The sequence below is a fragment of the Akanthomyces muscarius genome, chromosome 6 (genome assembly GCF_028009165.1).
Source record: "Akanthomyces muscarius strain Ve6 chromosome 6, whole genome shotgun sequence".
Taxonomy (NCBI): domain Eukaryota; kingdom Fungi; phylum Ascomycota; class Sordariomycetes; order Hypocreales; family Cordycipitaceae; genus Akanthomyces; species Akanthomyces muscarius.
In genome coordinates this window covers 3,044,975-3,072,126 of record NC_079246.1, presented here as the reverse complement: position 1 = coordinate 3,072,126, position 27,152 = coordinate 3,044,975, and the positions used below count along the sequence as shown (strand labels likewise).

The 27,152-nt window shown below is 42.9% G+C and overlaps 6 protein-coding genes across 6 annotated transcripts; 4 read left to right on the top strand and 2 right to left on the bottom strand.

The window, feature by feature from the left end:
• Positions 1-2,050: 2,050 nt before the first annotated feature.
• On the top strand, positions 2,051-2,815 carry LMH87_001086 (uncharacterized protein; the record flags this gene model as incomplete). Its single annotated transcript, XM_056199104.1, has 1 exon — positions 2,051-2,815. The coding sequence occupies one exon, from the start codon at positions 2,051-2,053 to the stop codon at positions 2,813-2,815; it is 765 nt and encodes a 254-aa protein (XP_056055985.1).
• Positions 2,816-5,116: 2,301 nt separating this feature from the next.
• Positions 5,117-6,387, top strand: LMH87_001085 (uncharacterized protein; the record flags this gene model as incomplete). Its single annotated transcript, XM_056199103.1, has 2 exons — positions 5,117-5,274; positions 5,373-6,387. 2 exons carry the CDS (start codon positions 5,117-5,119, stop codon positions 6,385-6,387), a joined length of 1,173 nt encoding a protein of 390 aa, XP_056055984.1.
• Positions 6,388-16,515: 10,128 nt separating this feature from the next.
• Positions 16,516-17,541, bottom strand: LMH87_001084 (uncharacterized protein; the record flags this gene model as incomplete). Its single annotated transcript, XM_056199102.1, has 5 exons — positions 16,516-16,661; positions 16,743-17,012; positions 17,084-17,194; positions 17,275-17,334; positions 17,532-17,541. 5 exons carry the CDS (start codon positions 17,539-17,541, stop codon positions 16,516-16,518), a joined length of 597 nt encoding a protein of 198 aa, XP_056055983.1.
• Positions 17,542-18,724: 1,183 nt separating this feature from the next.
• LMH87_001083 (uncharacterized protein) lies at positions 18,725-19,495 on the top strand (the record flags this gene model as incomplete). Its single annotated transcript, XM_056199101.1, has 1 exon — positions 18,725-19,495. The coding sequence occupies one exon, from the start codon at positions 18,725-18,727 to the stop codon at positions 19,493-19,495; it is 771 nt and encodes a 256-aa protein (XP_056055982.1).
• A 2,583-nt stretch (positions 19,496-22,078) lies between these two features.
• LMH87_001082 (uncharacterized protein) lies at positions 22,079-24,399 on the top strand (the record flags this gene model as incomplete). Its single annotated transcript, XM_056199100.1, has 3 exons — positions 22,079-22,236; positions 22,432-24,287; positions 24,341-24,399. 3 exons carry the CDS (start codon positions 22,079-22,081, stop codon positions 24,397-24,399), a joined length of 2,073 nt encoding a protein of 690 aa, XP_056055981.1.
• A 270-nt stretch (positions 24,400-24,669) lies between these two features.
• Positions 24,670-26,139, bottom strand: LMH87_001081 (uncharacterized protein; the record flags this gene model as incomplete). Its single annotated transcript, XM_056199099.1, has 1 exon — positions 24,670-26,139. One exon carries the CDS (start codon positions 26,137-26,139, stop codon positions 24,670-24,672), a length of 1,470 nt encoding a protein of 489 aa, XP_056055980.1.
• Between the last annotated feature and the right edge of the window lie 1,013 nt (positions 26,140-27,152).

The following is a 27,152-nucleotide window of genomic DNA, read 5'->3' as shown; positions in this document are numbered from 1 at the left end:
GCGCGGCGATAATGAACAAAGGCCGAGCTCTTCGGACATTGCTGATCGTTTCGTATCGAGCTCAATGTGAGAGAAAAATGTAGCACGCTGCGGCTGCAATAGCGAACGTCATTGGTTTGGGGCAAATTTGGCCAGGTTTGCGTCACGAGCAACCACTTTCCGAACAGGCCGCGTCAAACCGTCATGTCTGACGTTCGAAAGTTGCTCCGTGGCAGACTTGCTGCTTTGAAATTGTGAAATGACTAGTAGCCTAGGAAACATGGCTAGAAAAACTGTTATATTCATTATGGGTGCTAAGTAGGATTTTGTTTTCATGGAGCTAGGTACCATCGTCGACTAGATCTTGCGTGTCTATCACATTCTTCTAGGAAATTAGTTTATTGGAGGCATCTCTCTAAAATAATATTAAGACGGTTGAAAATCTCCGTAAAGAGTTCCTAAGTTTGACTAGCACAGTGGACGTGATAAAGGACGATGTCTTAGGCGATAGGAATATGAACGCTGCTTACGAGACTAGTCAGCCCGAAGCTGGTATCGTAATATGCTCGTTGATAATGTAAAGAACTAGATAATTTCAGTTTAAGCTTTGTCCCTTTAAGTCGTGCAATTGAAAGCTTTGCATACATTTACAGTTATGTTAGAAAAAGTTATGCGTCGCATAGTGTAAGCCGCTTGCGAGTACAGCACCTGTGAGGCATGAACCCAACAAGCGAAATGTCAAGAAAGAAAAAAGCCATTGCGATTCTATCTATACCAGCGAGCCTGAAGAATTCATCACTCAGTGCGAATAATAGGCAGCATTGCGTCAATTTTTCTACGCCATGTGCGAAAGGAAATAGCCAGTATTGTGAACGGAGCACGTCAACAGTACTGGGGTCTACTTTCGCAACACTGATCGCGTGGCCGCCAAGATTGTTGACAATTAAAGTAACGCTGCAGTGACCTGTCAATAATTATCAGTATTAATCTTATCAAATCTTAAGCGATTGTCGATAGCGCGTCATCGTAGTTGAGGCATTACCGCGAGAGGACGACCCACGCATGCTTCGCCATGTACTCACTCGCCTGACTGTAGGCAAGCATCATGAAAGCAAAACTGTTTTTCTGAAGAGTATTTGATGCCATGCTGTAAGGGCAGGGATCCAGGGGTATTCTTGCAGAATGCTGCTTCTCTTCATGTATGTCGCGGGCGAGGCGCGCCCAATTCACATCCTATTTTGGTGGAAATGATCGCTTCGAGAGGAATTTGAACCGCCATCATGAAAGAGCGGCAGCTCCCTGAAAAACGGGGACGGACGCATGCGGATGCCCCCACGATGAATGGTGGCGACTACTAGATTTGCCCGGCCCCTAACAGCGGGGAATGAATGAATTTCGTATTGCGCAAAAAAAAAAAAAGAAAAGGTTACTCGGATTTTGCGGCTTTAAGTGTGCATGGAAGTTAACTTTTTCGTCGGCTTGACCGTGTTCAGTAAAGATCACGCAAGTTCTACGGCGTTTACCCCGAGCGAGGACGGCGCGGCGATTAGAGGCTCAAAATGTTTGACTCGGTCACCTCGATGAGCCCTGGGCGGTGCATGGGCGTTATGGCTGAGAATAAACTTATTCGCGCAGGGTGATGCTGAGAAAAAGTAATGGAATTGTCAATACGGGTTCAAGTATTTGCTACACAGACCCTCCCTCATAAGTTAATCACACTCCCGCGCATCCGACCAAATCGGACTATGTGACCCGAGACTTCTAATACCACTGGATGTTGCAAAGATGAACGAGTAAAAGTACTAATGCAGGAAGAAATATGTCGTCTTCATCGGACTTAAGCCAAAATCAGTAAACGTAGTGGCTCTGTAGAGTCCGCATGATTTTGAACAGAAATTCCATAACCATGTTCATATCAATGTAGCGCTAATTATTGCCTTTATAAGTAGACTCCTTTCCTTTATTCACACTTTGACTTAGAAATACTCAGACTCACTCAACATTGACTTCTACTTTATTATAACCTCTCAACACATCATTTTGTGGCCAGTTTGTTTCAACTCACAGCACAATGACCAAAATTCTTGCCTTAATCACAGGAGCCAATCAGGGCCTGGGACTTGCTATAGCTCGGCAGCTGCTAAGCACAGGGAACTTCCAGATTCTTTTAGGCAGTCGGTCTCGCGAGAACGCCGATCGCGCCATACGTCAGCTAATGTCGGACCTGGGTAACACCGTCTCTTCTGAAGATATTACACCAGTGGCGATTGATGTTTCTAGCGATGATTCCATAATTGCGGCGGCAAATTTTGTCAACCAACGATTTGGATATCTTGATATACTTGTGAATAACGCTGGAACACCTGGTGGTATACAGCGCCCTGAGTTGTCACAATTACGGGACAGTCTCCACGAGGTCCTCGATGTCAACTGCGTTGGACCCAGCGTGGTTACTGAGGCGTTTCTGCCATTGGTGAGAAAATCAACTTTCCAAGACAGGCGTATTGTGAATGTTTCGTCTGCGCTCGGTCAAATTGGTCTCGCTTTCAAAGTTGAGCACGAATGGAACGCTCGAAATATGCCGGTTCTCGGTTATCGCATCAGCAAAGCAGCTCTCAACATGCTCACGGCCGTGAAGGCAATGGAATTGGCAGACGAAAACATACTTGTAGTTTCTGCTGCTCCAGGCTACACACAAACAGCTCTTAGCGGAGGACAAGGCAGCAAAACGGTTGCGGAAGGCGCGAAGGCTATAGTGCGAGCCATCACTGGTGGCGTCTCTCAGGAGATGTTTGGCACCCTCGTGGCAAACGAATGTACCGAGTTTGGATGGTGATGACACGCGGAAAGTGCATCAGGCCAATCGAGCAGACACAGCCGGTTTGGGCTACGCTTGCAAACGGCAGCTTTGCATCAAGTGGAGTGCCCACCAAAAAGATTTGGCCGTGTCGCTATCATCAGATATTTACAGTTCTCATATGTACTTAGTTTTATACACGCCCTGGATGAAACAATCACGGAAGGAACAGAACCACGTAAAATCTTTGCCAGTGAAACCCATGTTCTATTGAGCCGTTGATTTCGGCTCAGCCATGATGATAGTACTGTTGACGAACCACAAGCTTTATTCTTATGCCAAGTACTGGGGTACGATGTCTCTGCCCCTGAAGGCGCAGACGACGGGCCAGCACGGCTGCGATGTGCTCCCTCCAGAAAAGGGTTTGCGGCCACGCTATACCTTCATTATTGTGTATTTTGGATCCTAGGACGTTCGAAAACTTGTAAATCCTGAGGTCTTCTCGAAGTGCGACTTTGTAGCCGACTCCAAACCAGCCACTAGCGTGGCCAGACGAAGAGAGCTGCCAGTATCGCAGGCCGTAATGCTGATGCTGGGCATTCTGGTTCCTTGAACTCTCTCATTATATCGCTTTTCGCTTGGAATGCTACCGCCTGGACTCCGGGTAGTTTCTCATTCAGGTCCTTTTTGTGCCATGTGTTGCAGAATGGATCGGCCCAGCTCTTGGGTTATTCCAAATGAGGGCGCTTGTCAAGCTTGGACGTAAGATAAGAACAAAGCATAGACATTGAATGATCTGGCTTTAAAATTAAACCCTCCTGGGTGCTGCTACTATCTTTCCCTGATATATACTCGTCTCCAAGGGCTACATTACAAACGAAACTCATGTTCAAAGTCAACGGATAATATATGAAACAAGTCTATGTACAGGTAAATATGTCGACCTTGGAAAATTGCGTCTCGTCATGGCTTGTTTTGAACAAAGCAGGGGGCCACTCCTGGCGAAAATGGTGAGGTAGAAGACGTTCTGTCTTGCACAAATATTCCATAGATCGTGCTTCAACCCAGTAAGGACGCCTTTATGGCATTCGTTCGACCCACACAGTTTTAGCGGGAGTAATTCTCTAAAATCAAAAAAAAAAAGTTGTCTATTCGCAATATGTGTAGCTTGATTTTGAGTTCTCAGGGTTGAGACGAAGCCTGGCTAGCTGAGAGGAATATTACGGTAAGTTCAAGTATAGCTACCAAGCCTGAGAGTAGCATGCATATGCTTGTCAAGATCGTTCATGTTAAGTAAAGCCCTTGAAATAGTCATTACCTATCAGCTAGATTGGAGTTGAATTGTCGACAAACTGACTTGATTTGCTTCAACGTTTCCCACTGGATTTTCGGCACAAAAGCGGCTATGATTAAGCTCCAATATTGAATGAGAATCTACTCGAGGCAATTTGATTGTGTCTTAGAGCAAAAAAGCGTCTATCAATTGCCTCTTCGCCGACCGGTAACTGCAACGTCCTTCAGTGTGTAATTCTAGGGCAGTGCACCGAGCTCGATTTAGCCAACCCTCTCACTTGCTGCATGTGATTATGGAGCGGGGAATATTGTCAGCCCTAACTCCGAATATTTTATAGCCTAGTTATGTTAGTAGAAGCATCTTCTAGCCGAAATCTAGTTGTTAATACCACAGACTAGTATGAGGGTTCTCCATTCAGCATAAATAGTAAGAAAACTACCATTCGCGAAGACACATAGCACATTACCTAGTGTGTTTTAACTAGGTAGTCTTTACCACGGACATTTGTGTGGCGCCGAACTTTTTTCTCGGACTCCATTAAGAAGCCGATTGGACTCCGCACGGTCGGTCTTGCCGGACCCGAGGAAAAACGGCGTTTGCCTACTATTAGCTTGCCAGTCGGCACACCTCGTTCATTGGAGCAGAGGCTCATCCATCGTTCTGTGAAATGAGATTGCAATAAAACTGGGCGTGGTTCACATTAGAGCCGCCACCCCTGAGATGTTCTTTGGTTGCTTACCGGCTAGATTAGTGGTAGTGAGAGCGAAGCGCATCCTTCTGTTCCGTTTGAGTAAAACCCTTAGCCGCTGTAGCACTTGAAGATATATGTACCTTGTCTCCTCACTAATGTAGACACAATGATCTCATGCTACATACATTCTTGGGAAGGGTGCTATTAGAACTGTGTCATTGCGTTTTGAGCTGGGTGTGGCGCTTCACAGTACTGCAGACAACAAACCTACTGCCAGGCTTTCAACCAGAGTTCTAGCATTCTCGATCATCACGACCCCATCTTCGACCCATTTCTAATCTCAGCAATCTTCTCAATGCAGGAGATCTCATATAGCGCGCCAACCGAGCGACAACAAAATCCTGGTCGCCACTCACTGACGGCTGTCGCATCTTCGACTGATTCAAGCGGCTCGGTGGAATATCCAGGTGCAGATGGGCTGCAGGAGATTTCTGGAACGGCTCTTCAATCAAGGTACGCGATACTACCCTCACATGTGATCTTGTATGCGCGGTTCTGAAGTCGATACTCAGTGAATCATGATGGCTCGCGCAGCTAACAAATATCACCAGTCTCTCCTCAACACCAACCGACACATACCCTGCTAGGGGAAGGACTTATTGGAGCGAGCCCTCTATCAATGCAAAGATCATGGAGGAGTCTACCTCAGGAAATGGTGGCGATAACAACAGTTATGGAGCTCGAAAGCAAACATCAAGTGGCCCCGACTGCCGAATATGTGAAAGCGATGTGAATTGGAAGGTTCGGAGCATATCAGAGCACCCGATGCTACCATATTTGGGGGCTGACGGCTTCTGGTACCATGATATCTCGTGCTACCAGCAGTCGCGGCAATTCCGCCCACAGGTACGCGCGGATGTCAGCATAACATCGTCAAGCGAGACGTCCTCGACCGCGAACAGCGGCCCGGATATGCATAGCGGCTACCCTGGATTGAACAGCCCGGCGCAACACATCTGGTATTCCCATACAGACGTGCCGCCTGGCGGCAGCTCAGTACCAATGGCACCACACCATGACTTCATTACGGCCTCTGGTTGGCAACAATCAGCTTCGCACGACCCAAGTAATAATATAAACACAATGAGCATGCGCAGAAGCGGCATTGAAGGAGCTGCCAATACTGCCCCGGACAAGAAGGTCAAGCACAAAATGAGGGCCTTTTCCGTGTCTCATCGAGCCAAAAGAGGCCTGACGCAGCAAAGCGCCATTACAGCTGCCACAGAACCGGATCGGGTCATTAAGGACACCCTCACAACCCGGAGGAACGTGGAACGCAAGTATCGAGAAAACCTCAAAGACTGTATTGGCAGACTGAGAGCAGTATTGCCGACGCTGGGGGCAGAACAAGACAACGAGTACGGCGGTACGACGACCCGTACTGTGCATAAGGTTGGTAAAAGCGCAGTGCTTAGCACGGCCACTGAGTACATTTTACAGTTGGAGCAGGCCAACCGCACCATGGTGAGTGAGTGCCAGCAGCTCATGGAGTGCATACAGAGGCTCGAGGCCATGTTTCCGAACGGCGTCGCAGGTCGCCTCACTACATACCAAACAGTAGAGTGAGAATGCTCGGCCATAGGCTTGTATCTAACTTGTTTCAAATCGGCTTCGGCTATAATTGAGGCTGTCAGTCAGCTGCATAATCAGAAGCGATGGTGATTTGGGGCCTCACTGGTCATATCGTCTCATGCTCGAGTCAAAGAACGGACTCATCGGACAAAAAAAGCTATCTTGAAATAAAATGTATCTCTTGATATGTATAATGTTTTAACTTTTTATATATTTAGTGTTATACTGTTATACTGGTTTTGTAAAATACAAGAGTTATGAGACAGTAAAATCTACTATGAGTCTTTCTTCTTGATATTAGAACTGTAGAACAAGATTAAGTTCTAAGTTCTAATCTCAACATGTACTCTTTTCTATTTCTTATCATTCAGACTAAATGCTTCAAAAAGACCTGCCCTAAGAATCTCGGGAGTCAGTGGTAAACCTGGTGATCTAATGATTCAAAGGGGTACCATGCCACCTCCAGCAATGAATAGCATCATTTTCGGATATTGGACAATCATTTGACGGCGTTGTAGACGCGCTTAACAGACGCGGGGTATACCAGAGCGGTAGAGAGTGTTCGTAATGTTGAACTCGACAGTCTAGTTAGCGTGGACCAGTGCATACGAAGAAGGGAATCCGACGCCGTTGCGAATAGCGTTATTGCCAATGAGGTTGAAGGGAGCGACGCCAGTTTCGCCGTATGGTTTAGCGCCGGAGACAAAATCAATGATGCGGTCTGGGTCAAGATTCCCAGTCACATCTAAGGTGTTGGTGCTAGGCACTAGGAAGAGGTCATTAATGTACACCTTGTCAAGGTTCTCTCCAAGAAATTGGTTATCAAACTGGCATTGCTAATATTAATAGAGAGCTATGAAAGGTTAGAAGCTCAGTTCTGGCATGAAAGTTGTGAGAGTCAGGATTAGTGCCACTATCGCTAGAAAGCGCAGATGGGGGGTTAGTGACCTTTGTGGCCTTAAATTGATTATAACCCTTAATATCAAAGACCTTAGAGAAGACAACATTATAATTTTCGCTTAGACCTTTACGCTTAACTATAGTCTTCCCCTTAATACCAAACTTTAGTGTCCCATATTTATAAACTAGTTGAACTTTTTAAACGCGTCTATATTATTAATTTCAACTTGCTGCTCTATGTTGAAGATAGATACTTGTGACTGTTTGTGCGAAGTAAATTAAGGACAGAAAACAGGGTTTAATTATTCGTTTCTTTAAGGTAACGTCAGCCACCCACTTAGGAGCCAACCCACTAGGAACCACTATTATTAATTTTACACCTACTAATAAAATGCCTTATTATAACTATAAATAATATTAATTAAGTATTAAATAATTATAAGGTGATAGCCTTACTATTATAGATCTCTATATCTAATAAAATAATTATTTCCGCCTCTTTTATACCTAATAATTATATATTAAGCTAATAATATACTAAATCTACCTTTATAACTATAATAAAGGATTTATTAGGATTTAGTTAAACTCTTTTTTTCCTATAAGGCTTTAAGTTATCTATCTATTATTAAAGATAACTAATTTACCTCTTAAAAGTAATATTAATATTACTATATATATTAATTCCCTTTTATAAACGATAAAAAGTAATATAAAGGCGGCCTAGGGCGGCTAGGCTAATAGCCTAGATAAAAGGCGTCTACACTCTGCCTAATTAGGATATATAGTTATATAACTACCTAGATTAGTGGATCCTACTAAGCTAGCACTTAATAGACTAAGTAAAGTGGATAATTAGTGGGGAATACTAATTATAAGATTAGTTATAAAAGAACTAATTTAAGGAATATAATAAAAAGGTAAACTATTATAAAAGAGAAAAAAAGACTATAATTAGTTTAAATAGTTTAGATCTTTATTAATTAATTTAAGTAATAATTTCACTATTAAGAGTTCTACTCTTAATAAACACCTATAATACTACTTAAATATACTATCTTATAGTTTTAAGCCTAATTTACTCTTTAAAAAATAGACTTATTATAACTTAGTAAATAAGCTATTATTATATTCTAATTAATATTATTTAGTAATTTACCTTTAAAACTTTAAGTAATTAACCTTTTATAATATTTACTATAAGTAAAAATACTACTAATCTTACCTAATATATAGTATAGATAAGATAGTAGATTAAAGCTCTTACTACTTAAATTTAGAATATATAAGCTAGAAATATTAAAACTCTTATACTATAATTCTAAGAACACAAACACTAAGTAAAACTATACGCTAACTTATAGAAATATTCTACATACTCTAATATTAAGGTATTACTTTTATAAGGGTTATATATTAAATATTAGTATAATAAAAGGCGCCTTTAAGTAATTAATTATAATCTTTAAGAATTAAGTTAATTTAGGTTAAACTATTTTATATAATATAGTTTATAAGTAAGTAGGCTACTTAAGTAAGTAGGCCACTTTATATTATTTTTTAATTAACTATATTTAAACTCTATTAACTTAATAAGATAAAATAGTTTTAACTCTAAATAAAAAAGATATTATTAATACCTTTAAGGCTTTAAAAAAAGACCTTATACTATTATTTTAAAATATAGCTTATATTTATAATATACTATAAATAATACTAATATATTATTAATAAGAATAACTAAGCTAAGCTAATATAATAATACACTTTTAAAAATTAATAAATAAAAAAGAAGATCTCTTTATTTAGTATATTCTTAATCTAGATATATAATCTTAGCCGCCTTACCTATATAATATAGAAATTATAACTAACTACCTACTAAAGTTTAAATATAATATTCTAGTTAGGAGGTACTAGTCTATAAACTTTATTAGGTAATACTTAAAATTTATTATATATTTATTATATTAAATTAACTATTAAAGAGTCTATATAAAGATTTAAAGTAATATTAAGACTAGTTTTAGCTTATAGAAAACACTATTATAAAATATAGTATATAAAAGGGGGAGATTTATAACTTTAATAAGATAGGCTTTATAATAAGCTAAATATTATTTAAAATAGTTATTATAGGTATAAAAAGATATTAAAAAGGTTAGAAAATATAATAAGGAAATTATATTTAGGTGATAATAATAAAATATATTAGTATAGCTAGTATTATTATTCCTCTATTTATTATTATTATAAGTAAAACTTACCTCTCCTTTTAGTATAAAAATAGCCCCTTACCTTATAACTAGACTATTTCTATTACTAAAAATAAATAGACTATAAATAAGAAGTGTTTAGACTAGCTTAAACATTTTAGTTTATATATAAAGACTAAAAGAATTAGTAAATATAGGCTATTAATCCTTAATAAGTATAAAAGCTATTACTTTATAGATTTTAAGCTATATTATAAGGTAAATAATATAATTATATTATATATACCTACTTATTTATTATATATACTCTAACTATTAGATATTACCTATTTTTAGCTATTAAAACATATATATAGTAATATAATTAATAATCTAATATATACTAAAATTACCTATATTACTAAGAAAGAATTTTTCCTTATAATTTACTTAATATATAAAGCTTTTATAACTAAATTAAATATCCTTAGTGGTTTTTAAGGTATTAGGATTTATCCTTTTAATCTAGAATATATTATTTTATAGCTTAATATAAAGTTATAGACTTTATTACCTCCTAGTACTACTAATAGTTAAGAACTTCCCTAACTTCTAAAAACCCCTAATAACCTAATAGAGACTCTATCTTAAAAAGAATATATTAAAAAAAGGATAAGGATCTATTAGAGTAGCTCTTTAAGTGAAATTATTATAAATATCTCTTAGTTATTAAAGTGTATAATAAAAGTAATATAATAAATAGTACTAATATAAGAATAAATTAATAAGCTAGAGATAGTAAATATATAACTTTCTTAGTACTAATATATAAAATAAAAACGCTTATAGACTAGAGGATCTCTTATTTTAGAGGCTAGTAAAAATTTAGCTACTTAGTTATAAGGGAAGGGTAAAAGAAGACACGATAAGTCTAAAAGTCTAGGTCTATTAATATAGCCTAAGCTATACTATTAGTGTTATAGTAATTATAGTGAAATTAGCTATAATTCTAGGATATATAAAAAGGTGATAGAAATTACTTTTTTAGATAATTATAATTAATTTTTATTAACTAGATTTTATTTTAGTTTATTAAAGTATATTTTTTATTATAAGGTCCTAGAAGGTGGCCTACTCGCTTAGGTGGCCTACTCGCTTATAAACTATATTATAATAACTATTTTAAAGAATATATATATGAGATCTTTAGTATTATTAGATTCTATATAAGGAATATAGTAGGTATATTTTATAAGTTTATTAATAATAACTAGGATACTATTATAGTATACTCCTATTATTAGTTCTTTAGACTTTAGTAGTTTAATAATAAAGTCTATAATAATAGTTTACTATACTCTTTTAGGTAGTAATATTAGTTATAATTCGCTATAAGGTGTATATTATACTAACTTTACTTTATTATAAATGTTATATTTCTTAATAATTTCTTATACGATCTTCTTACTCTTAGGGAAGTTATATAATCTTTATAATTAACTAATTGTCTTTATAACACCTTAATATCTATATAAAGGGTATATATATATCTCTTCTATAAGCTGTTTTTATAATATAGTTAAGATATATAGTTAATTATTATAAAAATAGTCGTTTTCTTTCTATATAAGAAATAGGGTTAATCTCTAAGTGTTAGTTAGATAATCTCCTTAGATTCTTAACTTAATTCTTTATAGCTAGATATTATCTAGTTATACTTACTAAGTTATATTAATTTCCTAGGTGCCTAGTATAAGGTTCCTATCTTTAGTTTAGTATAATAAAGGTATATTATCTACTTACTATTCTATTTTTAAATCCTCTTTTTAGCTAAGTGTGTCTACCTTTCTGTTTTTAGATCCTTTATAATATATAATTTTAAAATTCTAATCTATTAGGGTCTTATACTATCTAATCTATTATTTATTTAGATCTTTTATAGTTATAAAGGAGGTTAGGTTCTTATAGTTAGTATAGACCTTAACCTTATAGTTTACTCCTTTTAGATAATACTTTTATTCCTTAAAGGCTTTAATAATAGCTATAAGTTCTTTATTATATATATTATAGTTTAATTCTAGTCTATAGAGTTTCTTTAAGAAGAATATAACTAGGTAGAGTTAATTTTTATTATCTTATTATCTAAGTTATCCACTAAGCGTATAGTTAGAAGCGTTAGTTTTAACTTTAAATAGTTTATTAGGGTTAGTTATAAGTAGAACTAGCTTATCTAGGATTTTCTCTTTCAGTTTCTAAAAGGCGTTAGCTTCCTTATTTATCTATTAGAATTTATTATCCTTTTTTATAAGGTTAGTAAGAGAAATTATAATTTCTCTAAATCTACAAATAAAGCGTTAATAGAAGTTTATAAATCTAAGAAATCCTCTCACTTCTCTAATATTAGTTAGTATAGGCTAGTTCTAAACATCTTTAATCTTAGATAGACTTATCCTAATTTATCCTAATATAATTTTATATCTTAAAAATTTAACTTTATATTAATAGAATTTACTCTTTTCTTTTTTAATAAGAAGCTTATTATCTTAAAGTGTTTATAATACTTTATATATATATTTCTTATATTCCTTAAGTGTGTTAGAGAATATAAGGATATTATTAAGATAGATAATAATAAATTTATTAAGTTATTTCTATAAAATATTATTAATTATAGTTTAGAATATTATAAGTATATTAGTAAGGCTAAATAGTATTATAAAATACTTAAAGTGTCCTCTTATAGTTTAAAAGGCGGTTTTCCACTTATAACTTTTAGCTATATAAATTAGATTATAAGCTCCTTTTAAGTTAAGGGTAGTAAACTACTTAGCTTATTTAAGTTTATCTTATATCTCTATAATAAGTAGTAATAGGTATTAGTTCTTAATTATAATCTTATTAAGTTACTAATAGTTAATATATAGTTATAGTTTCCTATTTTTCTTTAGTACCTATAAGATTAGGTATCCTACTAGGGACTCTAATAGTTATATATATCCCTTCTATAACATCTTATCTAGATACTCCTTAAGAGCTTTATCTTATATAGGGTTCTAAGGATATATTTTATTAAATATTAGTTTAGTACTAGGCTAGAGCTTAATCTTATAGTCCTAGTGTGAATACTCTAGTAGTCCTATTTCTAGCTCTCTGCTAAATAGCTTATTATACTTTAAGTATTTCTTAGGAATCTCTATTATACTAGCTTTAGGCTCTCTAATAATTATATATATTCCTAAAAGCCTATCTTAATTTAATTAAGGTACTCCTTATAAGCCACTCTTATTATTATAATTATATCTTAATAGATCCTATTAGAGTTAGCTTATTCTCTAGTTAACTTAGGGATTACTTACTTATAATTAAGGTATCCCTAGTATAATATTATATTTTAAGATCACTATAATATCTAAGGTAATATAGTATTTTATACCTTATATATTAATTAAAAGTTATACTACTTTTATATTAACTATTCCTTAGCTAAACTTTACTATACGTCCTTTTATAGTTATAAGTTAGTAAAGCTTATCTTTTATAGTCTAAGGTAATTATAATTTATTAATAAGATTTAGTAAAATAAAGTTTCCTTATACTCTATTATTAATTATTACCTAGATCTTTCTTCCTATAATAGTTATAGTAATTATAAGGTATATAGTACTACTAATATTTATAGTATATAGAGACCTATTAGATCTCTATTAAGAAATTAGTTAGAAGTTTAGTAATAGCTATCTTTTCCTAATTTCTGTTTAGTATCTTCCTCTTATTAGTCTATCTTTTAGAATGTTTTAAAGATAGTTAATCTTCTTTTATTAGAGCTTTAGTAATAGTTAGGTTATCTGCCTTCTATATTAATTAAGTATAGGTTAAACACACTTCTCGTCCTTATACTATTTCCTCTATCTTTATAGTGTAAGGTTATAACACAAATAGTATAAGCGTTTTTATCCTTAATATAGTATATTTAAGTGTTAATTTTAAGAGAGATTAATAACTCTCTTTATTCCTTAATTATCTAATATTAAAGTTCTTCTTTAGTAAAAGGTCCGTTATATATATTACTATTAGGGAACTATTAATATTCGATTTTCTTCTAGAGGTAGCGTTTATAGTTATTAAATAGGTAAGAAGCCTATAAGATTATTATATAGTCGCGGTATATTATACTTACCTTAGGTGTCTTAGGGTTAACTCTTAGGATAAGTGATTCTCCTATCTTAGTATCTATTAGGATAACTATAAGTATAGTAGGGTCTAAGACGTTAGTTCCTTAAATAAGAACTAGTTTAAGTTGTCTATTTTAGTAGTAGGATCGTCCTTTAATAGTGTTTTATTTAATTAGCTTTAGAGGTGTTATTGTTATGGACTGGCCCTAGGGCGTCTACGAATAGGCGTTATAATTGTTATTAACTCTCTTAAGGAGAAGAAGGAGAAGAAACGGGAAGACAGTGAGCCCTTTCCGTTTCGTAGTGGTCTAGGTTCTGTGCGGAGTTAGTGCGGAGTTTAGCCGGGGTCTTAGCGAAGTCGACCCTGAGCTCGGCCGGCTGACGCTTAACCCGTGCCATCTTAGTCACAATGGTGGGCCAAAGCCCAGTACCTTTACAGTTATAGGGATATAATTAAATACTTCCTTTACATCTAGAGTAGTAAGTATAAGGTTATTATCCTTATTAGATACTAGCTAGGTCCTAAATTCCTAGTCTTTGTCTAAGTTAGTGTTATCTACTAAATAGTAGTAGCGTTTAGGTTTAGAGATATATTCTTCACTATTTACTATACTAAGGTTTTAAGTAGGTAAGTCTTAACAGTTAGTTATATAAAGCTTTTATCCTTCTCCTATAGGCTTCTATTATTTCTTTAGGGCGCGGCACTTATTAGAAAAGTGTCTAGTCTTACTATAATTATAATAAGTTTTACCCTTTTCTTTATTTATAGTATCTAGTTCTATTAGGCTTAAGTGAACACTATAAGCTATAGATCCGCCTTATTATTATCCTATATTTAGTTAGTATTATTAGGTTTATAATTTAGAGTTTCCCTACACCTATCCTTCTTTCTTAAGACGTCTAGTATAGTTTTAGTTATTAATTTTAATTACTATTTTTATAAATATATTAAAAGAATCTAGTTAATCTATTCTATATAGGTCGTCTTTTATATCTTCTTAGAGTCTATTATAGAAGAGTTCTATCTAACTTTTATTATCTTATTTAAGTTTAGTAGTAATTTATTAGAACTTATATATAAAGTACTAAGTAGAACTAGTCTACCTTAGGGTCTTAAGTTTATATATAGTAGTTTAGATTTTATTAGGGTCTCTAAATATAATAGTTAGGGCTTCTTTAAAGTTTATATAGTAAGTAAAAATTTAAGCGGTTTTATCTTTAAGGGTTTTATTATTAAGGTAGTCCCTAAAAGTTAGCTCCTACTATTCTATTACTTTACTAGTAAGAAGGTTTCTAATATAAAGTATCTAAGTAGTAGGGTTAAAGATAGTAGTATTAACTTAAAGGTAGGCCTTAGCTTAAGTTAGGAATGTATATATATCTCCTCTAGTACTATTAAATAGTTTAAGCTTAGGGAACTTAGAGAGTATAAAGGTTACTAAGTTATTCGCCTATATAGACTAGATCTAGGCAGTAAGGGCTTTAATCTACTACCTTATCTACACTATATATTAGGTAGGGTTAGTAGTATTTCCACTTATAGTAGATATTATAAAGGTTAACTACTTAAAGTTTTAAAGGTAACTTACTAAATAGGATTAATTAAAATATAATAATAGCTTATTTACTAAATTATAATAGGTCTATTTCTTAAAGAGTAAGTTAGGCTTAAAGCTATAAGGTAGTATATTAAGTAGTATTATAGGCGTTTATTAAGAGTAGAACTCTTAATAGTAAAACTATTACTTAGATTAATTAATAGAGATCTAAAGTACCTAGCTACTAGAAAACCTCCTCTTTAAGTACTTATCTATCTCTCTATTATATTCCTTAGATTACTTAGATTACTAGTAATCCTAAGTGATCTATCCTATAGAGATACTACCTTAGATTACTGCTAGCTTACTGTAATCTACGGTGATCTAGTTATATAATCTAGTATCCTAATTAGGCGACCTATAGGCGCCCGCCTAGTCGCTCCTTAGGCCGCTTCCCCAGTCTGCCTTACGTGTATTCTAGTTCGTAACACTAAGATACACTTAAAGATTATACTCTAATAATATAGCTTAGCTATCTTCTTTATAGCTAATCCTAGTATAAAGCTATTATCTCCTTAGCTTATTATAAGGCCTATCTTATCTATATTATATTATTATACTAGTTAGATATCTTTAATAGTAGGAATAGTAAGAAGGTAAAAGAATTTCTTAATAGTATTAGTTAAAGCTCTATTAACTCTTTTTAGATTTATTCTCTTACCTTTTAAAGTCTTAACCTCTAAGTTATAGTATAAAAAGCCTTATAACTAGTTCCTACTAATTAGTTCTTTATTGCCTTTAGATTAAGTAATCTTACCTACTATCTCTCTAACTTATATATATATTAGAGGGTTGCTTAGGGCGTCTTATATAAGGACCTAGTAGTAGAGATGCCTTTCCTAAGCCTTCGAAAGGCGTTAATAAGGCTTAAAGGCCTCCTTTTAGTCGGTATAGCTGTTAATACGACTAGATAGTGTTATCTAAGGAATTCCTTATCGCTTTACGCTTATAGAGATACTAATACTATTATAAACGTCTTATAGGGCATTATTTAGGCTTTCCTGGGTATAATTACTTATAGTAATTAAATAACACCAAAATTAATAGAGAATAAATATTATTACACAAGAAAACGCGGTTACTAAAAGGTGGTTGTGGTGATAGAGTGGGTGCGTTGAGGCTGACGGTCAGGGGGGGTGACGGCTCACGGGTGGCCGACGTTACTACTAGTCCCATTATTACTACTTCAACCCGTCGCACTCTTACGCAGAGTGCTGGTAGCTAGTATTGATCGCGCAGACCTGCACATACATGAACTCAGAGCGAAATCAGTTTGATGATGCTGTTAATAAGCGAGCGTAGCTGTTCACCAAACGGCAGCCCCAGCAGCGGCTTTAGAACGCCGTCGATCAGTGCTAAGAGACCTTCAACCAAAAGCGCGGCAAGACCCTTTACAATTTCAGCTATCTCTTACGGTTAGAAAAGACAACGCTTACTAGTCAAAAAAAAAAAACAAATTCGCTGTTGAACGCAGGGTGACTCACAAGTGTTGAAAAAATCTAAAGATTCTTCAATGGCAGTGCTCAGGTCTGCAACAATAGCCTGCAGCGCGCCAACGATCCCAAACACAATATCAGAGATAGCATCCCGACTCTCGACAACGGTAGGCCTTGCTCGTGTAACTTGAAGCTTGCCAAAATCAGTTGCATTGGCGATGCTGGCACTCATGTGCTGGAAGACGAGCGTGACTGCGTCAAAAGACGCCGTGTCATTGACGTTTACCACCGAAGCCTTTGCTTGGGAGAGGATTGCGTCTTGACTCGGCCGTCAGTTTTTGAACATATCTAGTGACTGGTGCGAGTTTCTAAATGACGAGCCGACGAACCAATTTGTAAAACGTCTGCATGGACTTGTTGCTGCAGGGATTGACAGACTCCTAGCACAGCCGTGTAAGAAGTCTTTAAGCTCTGACCAAAAGGCTTTGCAATAGCCGAGTCTGGCCAACAGACAGTTTAAGCATTCTAATTATGCAGAAGACTAGAGAGAAAAACAAGCAAGAGGGTCATGGCTACGTACAAATGCAAAGGCAAAAACGAACAGTGAGCGAGCCCTCACACTCAATTTTCAATTGGAAAGCTGATGAAAGGGAAGTGATCGCCAAAAATATCGCTTTTCGGTTTGAAGATAGTAGTGATAAGACGAAAGGCAAGGGAAATGAGTTGAGTAGGGTGATGACCTGTCAAAGACGTGGCTATACCAGAGCTAGATTTATACAGCAACTGATAGACCAAAGCAGGACGTTTGGTCTGGGAGCCATCACTTGCACTTCGTACTCTTGTCCATTCAGAACAACCACTGAAAATTGAGCAAACATGTGCTTATGGCGATCTGCGTCTCCCTGACGTCGCTCACACCGTAGCCGCACGTTCCTCAATAGGCACGAGTGGACACTCGCAATGCAGAAATGATTTACTTTTAATGCCTATGTAAGGTTTAGCCTCCGGTTCATCCGTTCACATGCTCACATGAGTGCTACATTATACACAAGTCTCTACCAATAGGCGCTCATAATTCATTATAATAGCCTTACGAGACCGGGGTATGCGTCCTGTCATTATGACTAGGTTGCATTTTAGCTTCTACTGGTATGCGGGGAAAGTGCGGAGGTAGGGGTTCCTTAACACTGAGTGGATACTCGCTATGAAATTAGTCAATACTAATGTTTCTAGGTTTAGCCTCCGATTGCTCCGGTTCCTCGTTTGCACAAGTTCTGTACTTTGCATGTGGTCATAGCGATTGGCTTTTTTAGCACCCTGAGATTCTTGGCAGCACCTGGGCTGGAAGGCTTGAGCTATCACGCTTTACATGGTAAAATGGTAAATCAACAGCAAGTGACATCAAGCTTCATTTGGATGGTCTGAGCACTTGTCCGCTGCCCGATTTGGGGAGAGACCTCGGCAATACTACATCACTTTGCAAAACATCTGTCTTCGGCTTCCAGCTAGTAGTCCGCTTGTGAAAGTGAGCGGATGTAGCACTACTACGCAGCCACCGTGTGCGCCTCGCGCTGCTCACCAAATGCCGATTCAATAGGCAGCTGGACAAAAGTATATAAGACCAAACGAAGCACCTACCCCATCATTCTTCGTGGCCAGTTCACCTCACTCTGAACATACTTTTTCCCATGTTGCCACTCAAGGGACTCGTTTCGGTCTTATGCGCCGCTTGGCTCACGGCCGCCCATCCATTGGAACACGACGAGCTGAGTATTCGTGGCAAAGGTCTGCTCCCGGATGCTGACACCTTCTACGCTGCTCCTCCCAACATCTCCAAATATGCTCTAGGAACCATTATCAGATCCCGGCCTCCGCCTGGCCCCAAAGATCGATGTTCAAGGAGCTTGGCAAGTGTTGTATCGAACCAATGGTATGGACGGTGAGCCATTGGCCTCTGTCACGACGATCATCGTCCCCCATGGTGCAGACTAAGGCAAGCTCCTCTCCTACCAAGTCCAAATTGACTCCCCATGGAACGGCTATTTCCTAGCATTACGCTACAGCGAGACTTGGCAAATATCGCCTCAGTCACCTCTCAATATGGCTTGCTCTGGGTTATGAGCGCCTTGGAGAAAGGTTGGGTTGTGTCGGTCCCAGACCATGAGGGCCCAAACGCTGCTTTTGGTGCCGGAATACTTGCTGGCCAGGGAACCCTCGACAGCATCCGTGTAGCCTTACAATCTAAAACTATTACCAGGCTTCTTTCAGACGCCAAAATTGCACTCTGGGGCTACTCTGGCGGCGCATTGGCCGCGGAATGGGCGCTTGAGATAAAGCAGCAATATGCGCCGGAGCTGAAAATTACCGCGGCGGCGATCGGTGGTGAACTCAAGGATCATTTCCGGCCCAACGCTTCGGCCATCTACGATGTTACAAGGCAATGCACCATACCAACTATCGTCGAGTTTGGCTACAAGAACTTTTGGGATTACATCGACTCAGGAGATGAGCTTCTAGACGATCCATACTTGCAGAAGATCTTTGCCCAAAATAAAATGGGCAACCTTGGGACATCAAAGGTACCGACCTACATGTACCACGCTATCAACGACGAGCTTCTTCCTTTTCAGAATATTCAAGACCTATACGAAAAATACTGTTCTGCCGGCGCCAATATTCAATTTTCCGAAGAGGTCTTTGGGGAGCACATCATAGTTGCTTTAACTGGCGCGGCCGGTGCGCTGGGCTACTTGATCGACAGAGTGGATGGCAAGGCTGCGCCGGTCGGGTGCCACAGCTAGGTTGTTGTCAGCTCGGGTCTGGAGCCGGCTAATATTCCGATACTAGGTTTCAAGGTGTATAATATTGTGGCAGGCATCCTCGGGGCGCCGTTGGGGCCGAAAGCATGGTTGGGGTCGGCTAACAACTGAGTGCGCGCTAGCAAGGTATCTTCGTAACGGATTGAACTCGTTCACACTTTATGTTACATATGACTAGCAGCTTCTAGCATACTTGGCCCATTGTAGTAGCTGCGCCAGTTGTTCGTCATACACAGACTAAGAACAAGCTAAGCTAATCTTTACTTCGGATAAGACCTAAGACTGCAAGCATTTTATCTTCTCGCTCCTCTGGGAAGGCTGCCTGTGAATAGCCCCTCTCTCTCCTACCTACCTAGTTGCGCGTAGAACCTTTTCTACTTTGGCACCGATTACGCCCCGTCTTACCTGACCTGTCCAGCATGCTTGTAACGAGGCCCGTTTCAAAATGCCATCGACGCCATCGACCCGTAACTATGCCTCTTGGAACGCGCCCCGTTCACCTGCTCGATTGTCTGCGCTACACTGAAGGTGCGGTTGCAATTGAGCTTTCGTTTGACCCGACTTATTAAAGCGGCGTGGGTTCACCGCAAGCCACAGGTCATAGCCCATGTATATGTATTCTAGCTTTGCCGTCGCCGTAGAGGATGGCTGTCAGCGAGACCACTATCATTGCGGTTGAAGTGTCTGTGTATGTGTCTGTGATCTCGCCACACAGCCTCAGCAAGGCTTAACATGTGGCGATTTGTGCTCTTCAGCAGTATTACCGCCAACCAGAGTACCCAATCGCCAAATTTGCCCTTGGTATCGCGTCAAGCCTGCCTATCGGATTCTTCTTTTGGGGGTCAACAATTCTCAGCAGGGCTTTAAGCATTCTCCTACTGTTCTCCATATTCCCGGTGCTGGTCAACCAGGTCATGTCCAAGTTTGCCATACAGCGATCGCCGTACGAGGTCGGCGAGCGTCCTGCGCGGGTGTACTCTTGAGAGGCTTTCGCTTTTACGCAGATACTTGTCGAGCTGCCCTGGTAGCTTCTCCTAGGTGTGCGGGCGCATGGGTGTGCCTCTTTTTCTCCGTGTCTGGTGCTGACACTGCTGCCGAGACAAGAGGCCTGGTGCTGCTCTTTGTCGCCCAATTCTACATCTATGCTGCAAGTATGGCTCGGATAGTTGTCGCGGCAATTCCATACCTTGGCCTCGCGTCGATGCTCGCAATACTCATGTTCGCTCTCTTTTTCATCTCTAATATATATAGTTGTAGTGATATTATATTCATCTATTATAAAGGACTTTAATTTATAGAGTTATAGAGTATAAAGATCACGACCCTAGTTCTACTTGTTAGCGCGTCAACTGGAGCAATGTGCCCGGTGCCGGTGTCGGACGCGCAGCTCAGAGCGCGCCACCGGCGCCGGCGTCCGATAGCGGGGTGGGTGGGTGTGTTTGCGGGGAATGGAAATTGGGGGTGGTTTTGGAGTTGGTCATACTGGGAGGGAAAATGATTGGGGAATAAGACGAGACGTCAGTCATTGTAAAAGTAAATATTTATTTTGTGCGTTGGGGGAAATTGGTCGTCGTCTGCGGGGGGCAGCGTGCGGTGAGTCAGCCGACGTTGGACAAAAGAAGCCATCGTGGTGATGCAAGGACCTGGCCTGGAGAAGCCCTGCGCAGTCACCCGCCACACCTCGTCGTTGCAGACATGGGCTGGCGACGTCGAAATGCCCGCATTGTTGGCAGCGTGTGGGCAGTTGGAGAGAATGGGGGCCCGAATGGACTCTGACCTGTCGCTTGGCCATCCATTGACTGTGTTGATCCTCTACTGCGTGGCCACTGCCTAGGCATGGCTGGTGGTGGTCTAGATGCCCCCGCAGCTGCGTTAGTGCGTAGCCTGGCCCCAGGGCTGCGGGATGCTGGGTTAGCTCCGACGCCGCAGGGACACGGCAGCATGTGAAGACGACGGGGGGAAAGGAAGCAGTAGAAGTGTCAGGTCGTGAATATAGCTGGTCATCGATTTTGCATAGGGCATTGGCAGGCAAACAAATAATCATCTCTCTTTTTGCATTATAGATGCCGCTTCCACACGTCTGGCGGCCATCTGCACTTCAAATCTGGCAGCCGAATCAACTCAGATTGGCCCTCGCGGCTGGAGGGTCCTGAAGGGGCTCCTCCGGTCGCGCGGCCAGGAATGACTCCTAGAGGAACTCGCGCGGGCTGATTGGCCGACTCGAACAAACTCGCAGCGCATCTCCCCACTAATAAATCGGCAGCTGCACTGCACGGTGGTGCCGGTGCACTGTAAAGTATTTAGCGCCATCAGCCCACTGGAGCGCCCCGAATCTCCAGTATCGCAGCGCACGCTGGGTAACTACAGTAGGCGCCTACTTGTACTAACCTCTCGCCACCCGTTTTTTCTCAACCTTTTTTTCCCCTTCTTCCCTTTTTTACCTTCACACAACCATTCTCTTTTACCCCACGACAATATTTTTTGTCTTGCAAAACGTCGACTCCCATCGAACCAACCCATACTTCGAATCCTGTCGACGATTGCTGAGAGCCCGTCACCACCACCATGCTCCGAAGTCGCCAGGCCACAAAGGCCGTCAAGGCTTTGGGCCAGACTCGCTCATTCACCTCCACAACCGCCCCCGTCACCTCGAGAGCGCAAAAAAAGCTGCCTCTGTCGCAAAGAAATAAAGCAACGGCTGCGACCGCCACATCGAATGCCTCGTAAGTTTGGAATTGCTCTTCTTGCCGCCAGTTGTTGTGTTTTTGCTTGGCTCCTGTACATATGGGGTCTCCGCCCAGCCGCAGCCGGCATCGGTGGCGACGACGGTCGACGTCTCGTGCTTCATGGGATGGCCGCCAGCAAGCCCTCAACGCGCTGCCAAAACGTCCTCAATCCAGTCGTGCTAATAGATCCAGAACCGTCCGTGCCGTCCCCAGTCCCGCCTTCAATGCCACCGCCCAAGGCCATGTCCAGCCCCTCGTCAACGCCCGGAAAAGCGAAATGGACGAGTCCTTCATCGGCAAGTCGGGCGGCGAAATCTTCCACGAGATGATGCTGCGGCAGGGCGTCAAGCACATCTTTGGCTACCCCGGCGGCGCCATCCTCCCCGTCTTTGACGCCATCTACAACTCGAGCCACTTTGACTTTATCCTCCCCCGCCACGAGCAGGGCGCCGGCCACATGGCCGAGGGCTACGCCCGCGCCTCTGGCAAGTGCGGCGTCGTCCTCGTCACCTCGGGGCCCGGTGCCACCAATGTCATCACCCCGATGCAGGATGCTCTGTCTGACGGCACCCCCATGGTCGTCTTCTGCGGCCAGGTCCCCACCACGGCCATTGGCAGCGATGCCTTCCAAGAAGCCGATGTCATTGGCATCTCGCGCGCCTGCACCAAGTGGAACGTCATGGTCAAGAGCGTTGCCGAGCTGCCGCGCCGCATCAACGAGGCGTTCGAGATTGCCACCAGCGGCCGCCCCGGTCCCGTCCTAGTCGATCTGCCCAAGGATGTCACGGCGGGCATCCTGAGAAGAGCCATCCCCACCAACACGGCTCTGCCCTCTCTGCCTTCGGCCGCCTCCCTGGCCGCCATCGAGGTCGGCGACCGCCTCCTGCAGGCCTCCATCCAGCGCGTTGCCGAGCTGGTCAACACGGCCAAGAAGCCCGTCATCTACGCCGGCCAGGGCATCATCCAGTCCGCCGGCGGGCCCGAGATCCTCAAGCAGCTAGCCGACAAGGCCTCCATCCCCGTCACCACCACCCTCCAGGGCCTCGGCGCCTTTGACGAGCTCGACGAAAAGTCCCTGCACATGCTCGGCATGCACGGCTCCGCCTACGCCAACATGGCCATGCAGGAGGCCGACCTCATCATCGCCCTCGGCGCGCGCTTCGACGACCGCGTCACCGGCAACATCAGCAAGTTTGCCCCCGGCGCCAAGGCCGCCGCCGCCGAGAAGCGCGGCGGCATCGTCCACTTTGAAATCATGCCCAAGAACATCAACAAGGTCGTCCAGGCCACCGAGGCCATCGAGGGCGACGTCGGCGCCAACCTGCGCTACATGCTCGACTCCGTCAAGCCCAAGTCGATGGAGGACCGCAAGGAGTGGTTCGGCAAGATCAACGAGTGGAAGGCCAAGTGGCCGCTGTCGCACTACGCGCGCACCGAGCGCGGCGGTCTCATCAAGCCCCAGACCGTCATCGAGGAGCTCAGCAACCTGACCGCCGACCGCAAGAGCGAGACGTACATCTCCACCGGTGTCGGCCAGCATCAGATGTGGACGGCGCAGCACTTCCGCTGGCGCCACCCCCGCTCCATGATCACCTCTGGCGGTCTCGGCACCATGGGCTACGGTCTGCCGGCCGCCATCGGCGCCAAGGTCGCCCAGCCCGACGCCCTCGTCGTCGACATTGACGGCGACGCCTCCTTCAACATGACCCTGACGGAGCTCTCCACCGCGGCCCAGTTCAACATTGGCGTCAAGGTCATCGTCCTCAACAACGAGGAGCAGGGCATGGTCACGCAGTGGCAGAACCTCTTCTACGAGGACCGCTACGCCCACACTCACCAGGCCAACCCCGACTTTATCAAGCTCGCCGAGGCCATGCACGTTCAGTGCCGTCGCGTCTCGGACCCCGCCGACGTCGTCAACAGTCTCAAGTGGCTCATCGAGTCGGATGGCCCTGCTCTTCTCGAAGTCATGACGGATAAAAAGGTTCCTGTCCTGCCCATGGTTCCCGCTGGCTCGGCCCTGCACGAATTCCTCGTCTTTGACGGAGGTGAGCATTTTTTGAAACCCATTATATCGAGACATGCGCTAACAAACTTGCAGACAAGGACAAGGCCCGCCGTGAGCTGATGAAGCAACGGACATGTGGTCTGCACCAGTAAGGCCGCCGAGGAGATGCATAAAAAGTGATTCTGCTTTTTTTCTTTGTCTTTTTTTTTTATCAAAATCAAGCTGTGGGCTTGTAAGGCGTTTTTTTGGGGACACAAGTCTACCTTTTTAGTTGTAATATATTCAATGAACATGCTGCTGGCGAATGCATTCGTCGGCCACACTTTGATGTGATCAAATTACAAGTTCCTGTCGTTTAATGAACGTGGTGAATTGTACACCAGCTGAGATGGCATCATGCTGTAATCCAGCTACTCTTGAAGTTAAGCGTCTTTCCACTTTGGCTCGTCGCTGCCGAGCGGCTTGGGGGCATCGTCGTAGCCGACCTCGACACCGTTAATTCTAGCGCTGTGCTTGAGCGCCATGGCCTTTCCAAAGACAGCGCTCTGCTTGACGTCGACAAATCCCCCTGGCACCTCCTTAATGCTCGCCGGCAGCGGCTCCACGCCATCGAACCCTTGTCGGCCGGGATACTGACCGAGACTGCGCAGGTACTTCATCGTCCCGGCGAGGGAGACGTCGACCCGCCAGGAGCCGCCCTCTGTCGCGCGCCTGTGCAGCGCGGCCATGATGCCCGTCGCGAGGAGATACCCGCTGCCGTGGTCGAGCGCCTGCACGGGCGTCACGCGCGCGGATTCGCCCTCGTCTGCGTGTTCGGCCTCGGACACGGTCATGCCGCTGGCCGTCTGCACGAGGGAGTCGAAGCCGCGGCGCCGCGACCACGGACTGCCGGGGCCAAAGGCGGAGAGATTGGCGACGACGAGGCTGGGGTTGATGTCGGTGAGATCCGCGGGGGACAGGCCGTGTGCCGCGAGGCTCTCGGGACGGTAGCCCTGGAGAAAGACGTCGGCGGTGCGGAGCAGGTCCAGCAGGGTCGCCTTGTCGGCGGCGCTGCGAATGTCCAGCTGGATGGTCCGCTTGCCGCGGCTCATGTCGCTGTCGAGAAAGGGCACGGCGGGGAGGCTGGGCGACGTCACCCACAGGACGTCGGCGCCGTGGGCGGCCAGCGTGCGGCCCGCGACGGGGCCGGCGATGACGCGGGTGAGCTCGACGACCTTGAGGCCGGAGAGAGCTTTGTTTTGCGTGCCGGTGGGGGGAAGCACCTTTGTAGGTCCTGGGTGCAGCTGCCGGAGGAGGATCGGCGCGGTGGCAACGGCGGTCGACTGCGGGAGCGCATCCCACTCAGCACATGTCCGCTGCGCGTAAATGGCGACTTTTCCCTCCTCGGTGCCCTTTGTCTCTAGATCAACAGCGTCCCAGTGGATAGTCTTGTCCGCGACCTGCTGTTTGGTGGCGTCCCGCGGCAAGCCGAGAATCTCCATTGTGCCCGCGACGTGGTTTGGGAACAAATCGTGGATGCGCACGTATCCATCGGACGTCCTGTGCAGCCCGCCGACCTTGTTGATGCCGACGTCGGGCGGATTCTGGGCCCAGGTGTCCAGCGACTGGTACTGCTGCGAATGGAACTCGAGCCGGGCGTGGTCCAGCGGCACGGTGACGTCGGGGACCTTGTGTAAGTTGTTGCGGAGGGCGTAGTACTGTGCTGCGGCGAGGGCAGAGGCACCGATGGTGGCTTGCGCGAGGACGCCGATTTTATAGGATGATGGGAGGACGATGGTGTCGGCTGACGGAAGATGCAGCGACGTGAGCGCGGACGAGGGGAGGCCGACGAAGGTCCATATGTCCTCTGCCACGCCGCTGGTGGTGAGTTCGGAGCGATCGGGACTGGTCATTACGCTGTTGAGGAAAAAAAAGGAAAGGAAAGTCAAGTATATGCGTGTTTGATGGATAGATGTAGGTCGAGTGACATGTTGTATCTGGTGTCGCTCGTATGCCAACAAGAGAGGCGTGTGGGGCCCCGGGTAGAAGAGGGTATTGCGGGCACGGAAGTGACGAGATCGTATCTCGATATCGATCTAAGTTACAATCAAGTACTTGGGTGGCATGCAAAATAATGTATATTTTGACTCTTGTCACAGGGTACAAGCCTGGGTGGAGGCGGCCGTGGTTGGTTGAGTCACACAGTAAAAATGGCCGTCTTGTTGTGACAGGTTATGCAAGGTAGCCCGCTTGCAACAACTTGCAGCATCACTGACCAAATATTACATGATGGATAATACCGAAAACTTCCAATAGAAGCGCAAAATGCGTCCCGATTTCCTGAACGAGGCCTTGCCAGTGGAGTTTATCCTCGACATCAGCAAACACCTCGGTGTGCAGGATCGCTGGGCACTGATGCGCACCTGTCGTGGGCTTCACCAATTCCTGGAGCAGATCCTCTGGCGTCCGGCACCCGGAAGCAGCCACGCTGAGCAATGGCTTCGCGTAGAGTATAGCTGTATAGTACAAAACTCACATCTCGCCGCTTGAATGCAGCCATGCGGGAGCTCTGCTGTGGGTGCTGTCACGCGGCGACTGCGAGCTGGCGAGGAAAGCACTGCAGTTTCGAGCTGTGCGGAATGAGTTTGTTCAGACGCTCCTTCGACCTGCGATAGCATTCAGATCGTGCGCCAAGCTGTTGGATCTTTTCCTCAGGTATTTGCCGAGTGGCATAGACGTGATCAATCACCCGAGGGGCTACGGTAGACCGCTGATGTTCGAGGCAGCACGTTCGGGCACTCTGGCTATTTTTGAGACTTCTCATGATTGCTGCCCAGAACCGTGCTGGCCGGGCGGTATGCAGCTATGGCTTTGCCTACCCATGGGAAAGATGTCGTCGAGAGGCCATGGCGCGAAAGGACGACGC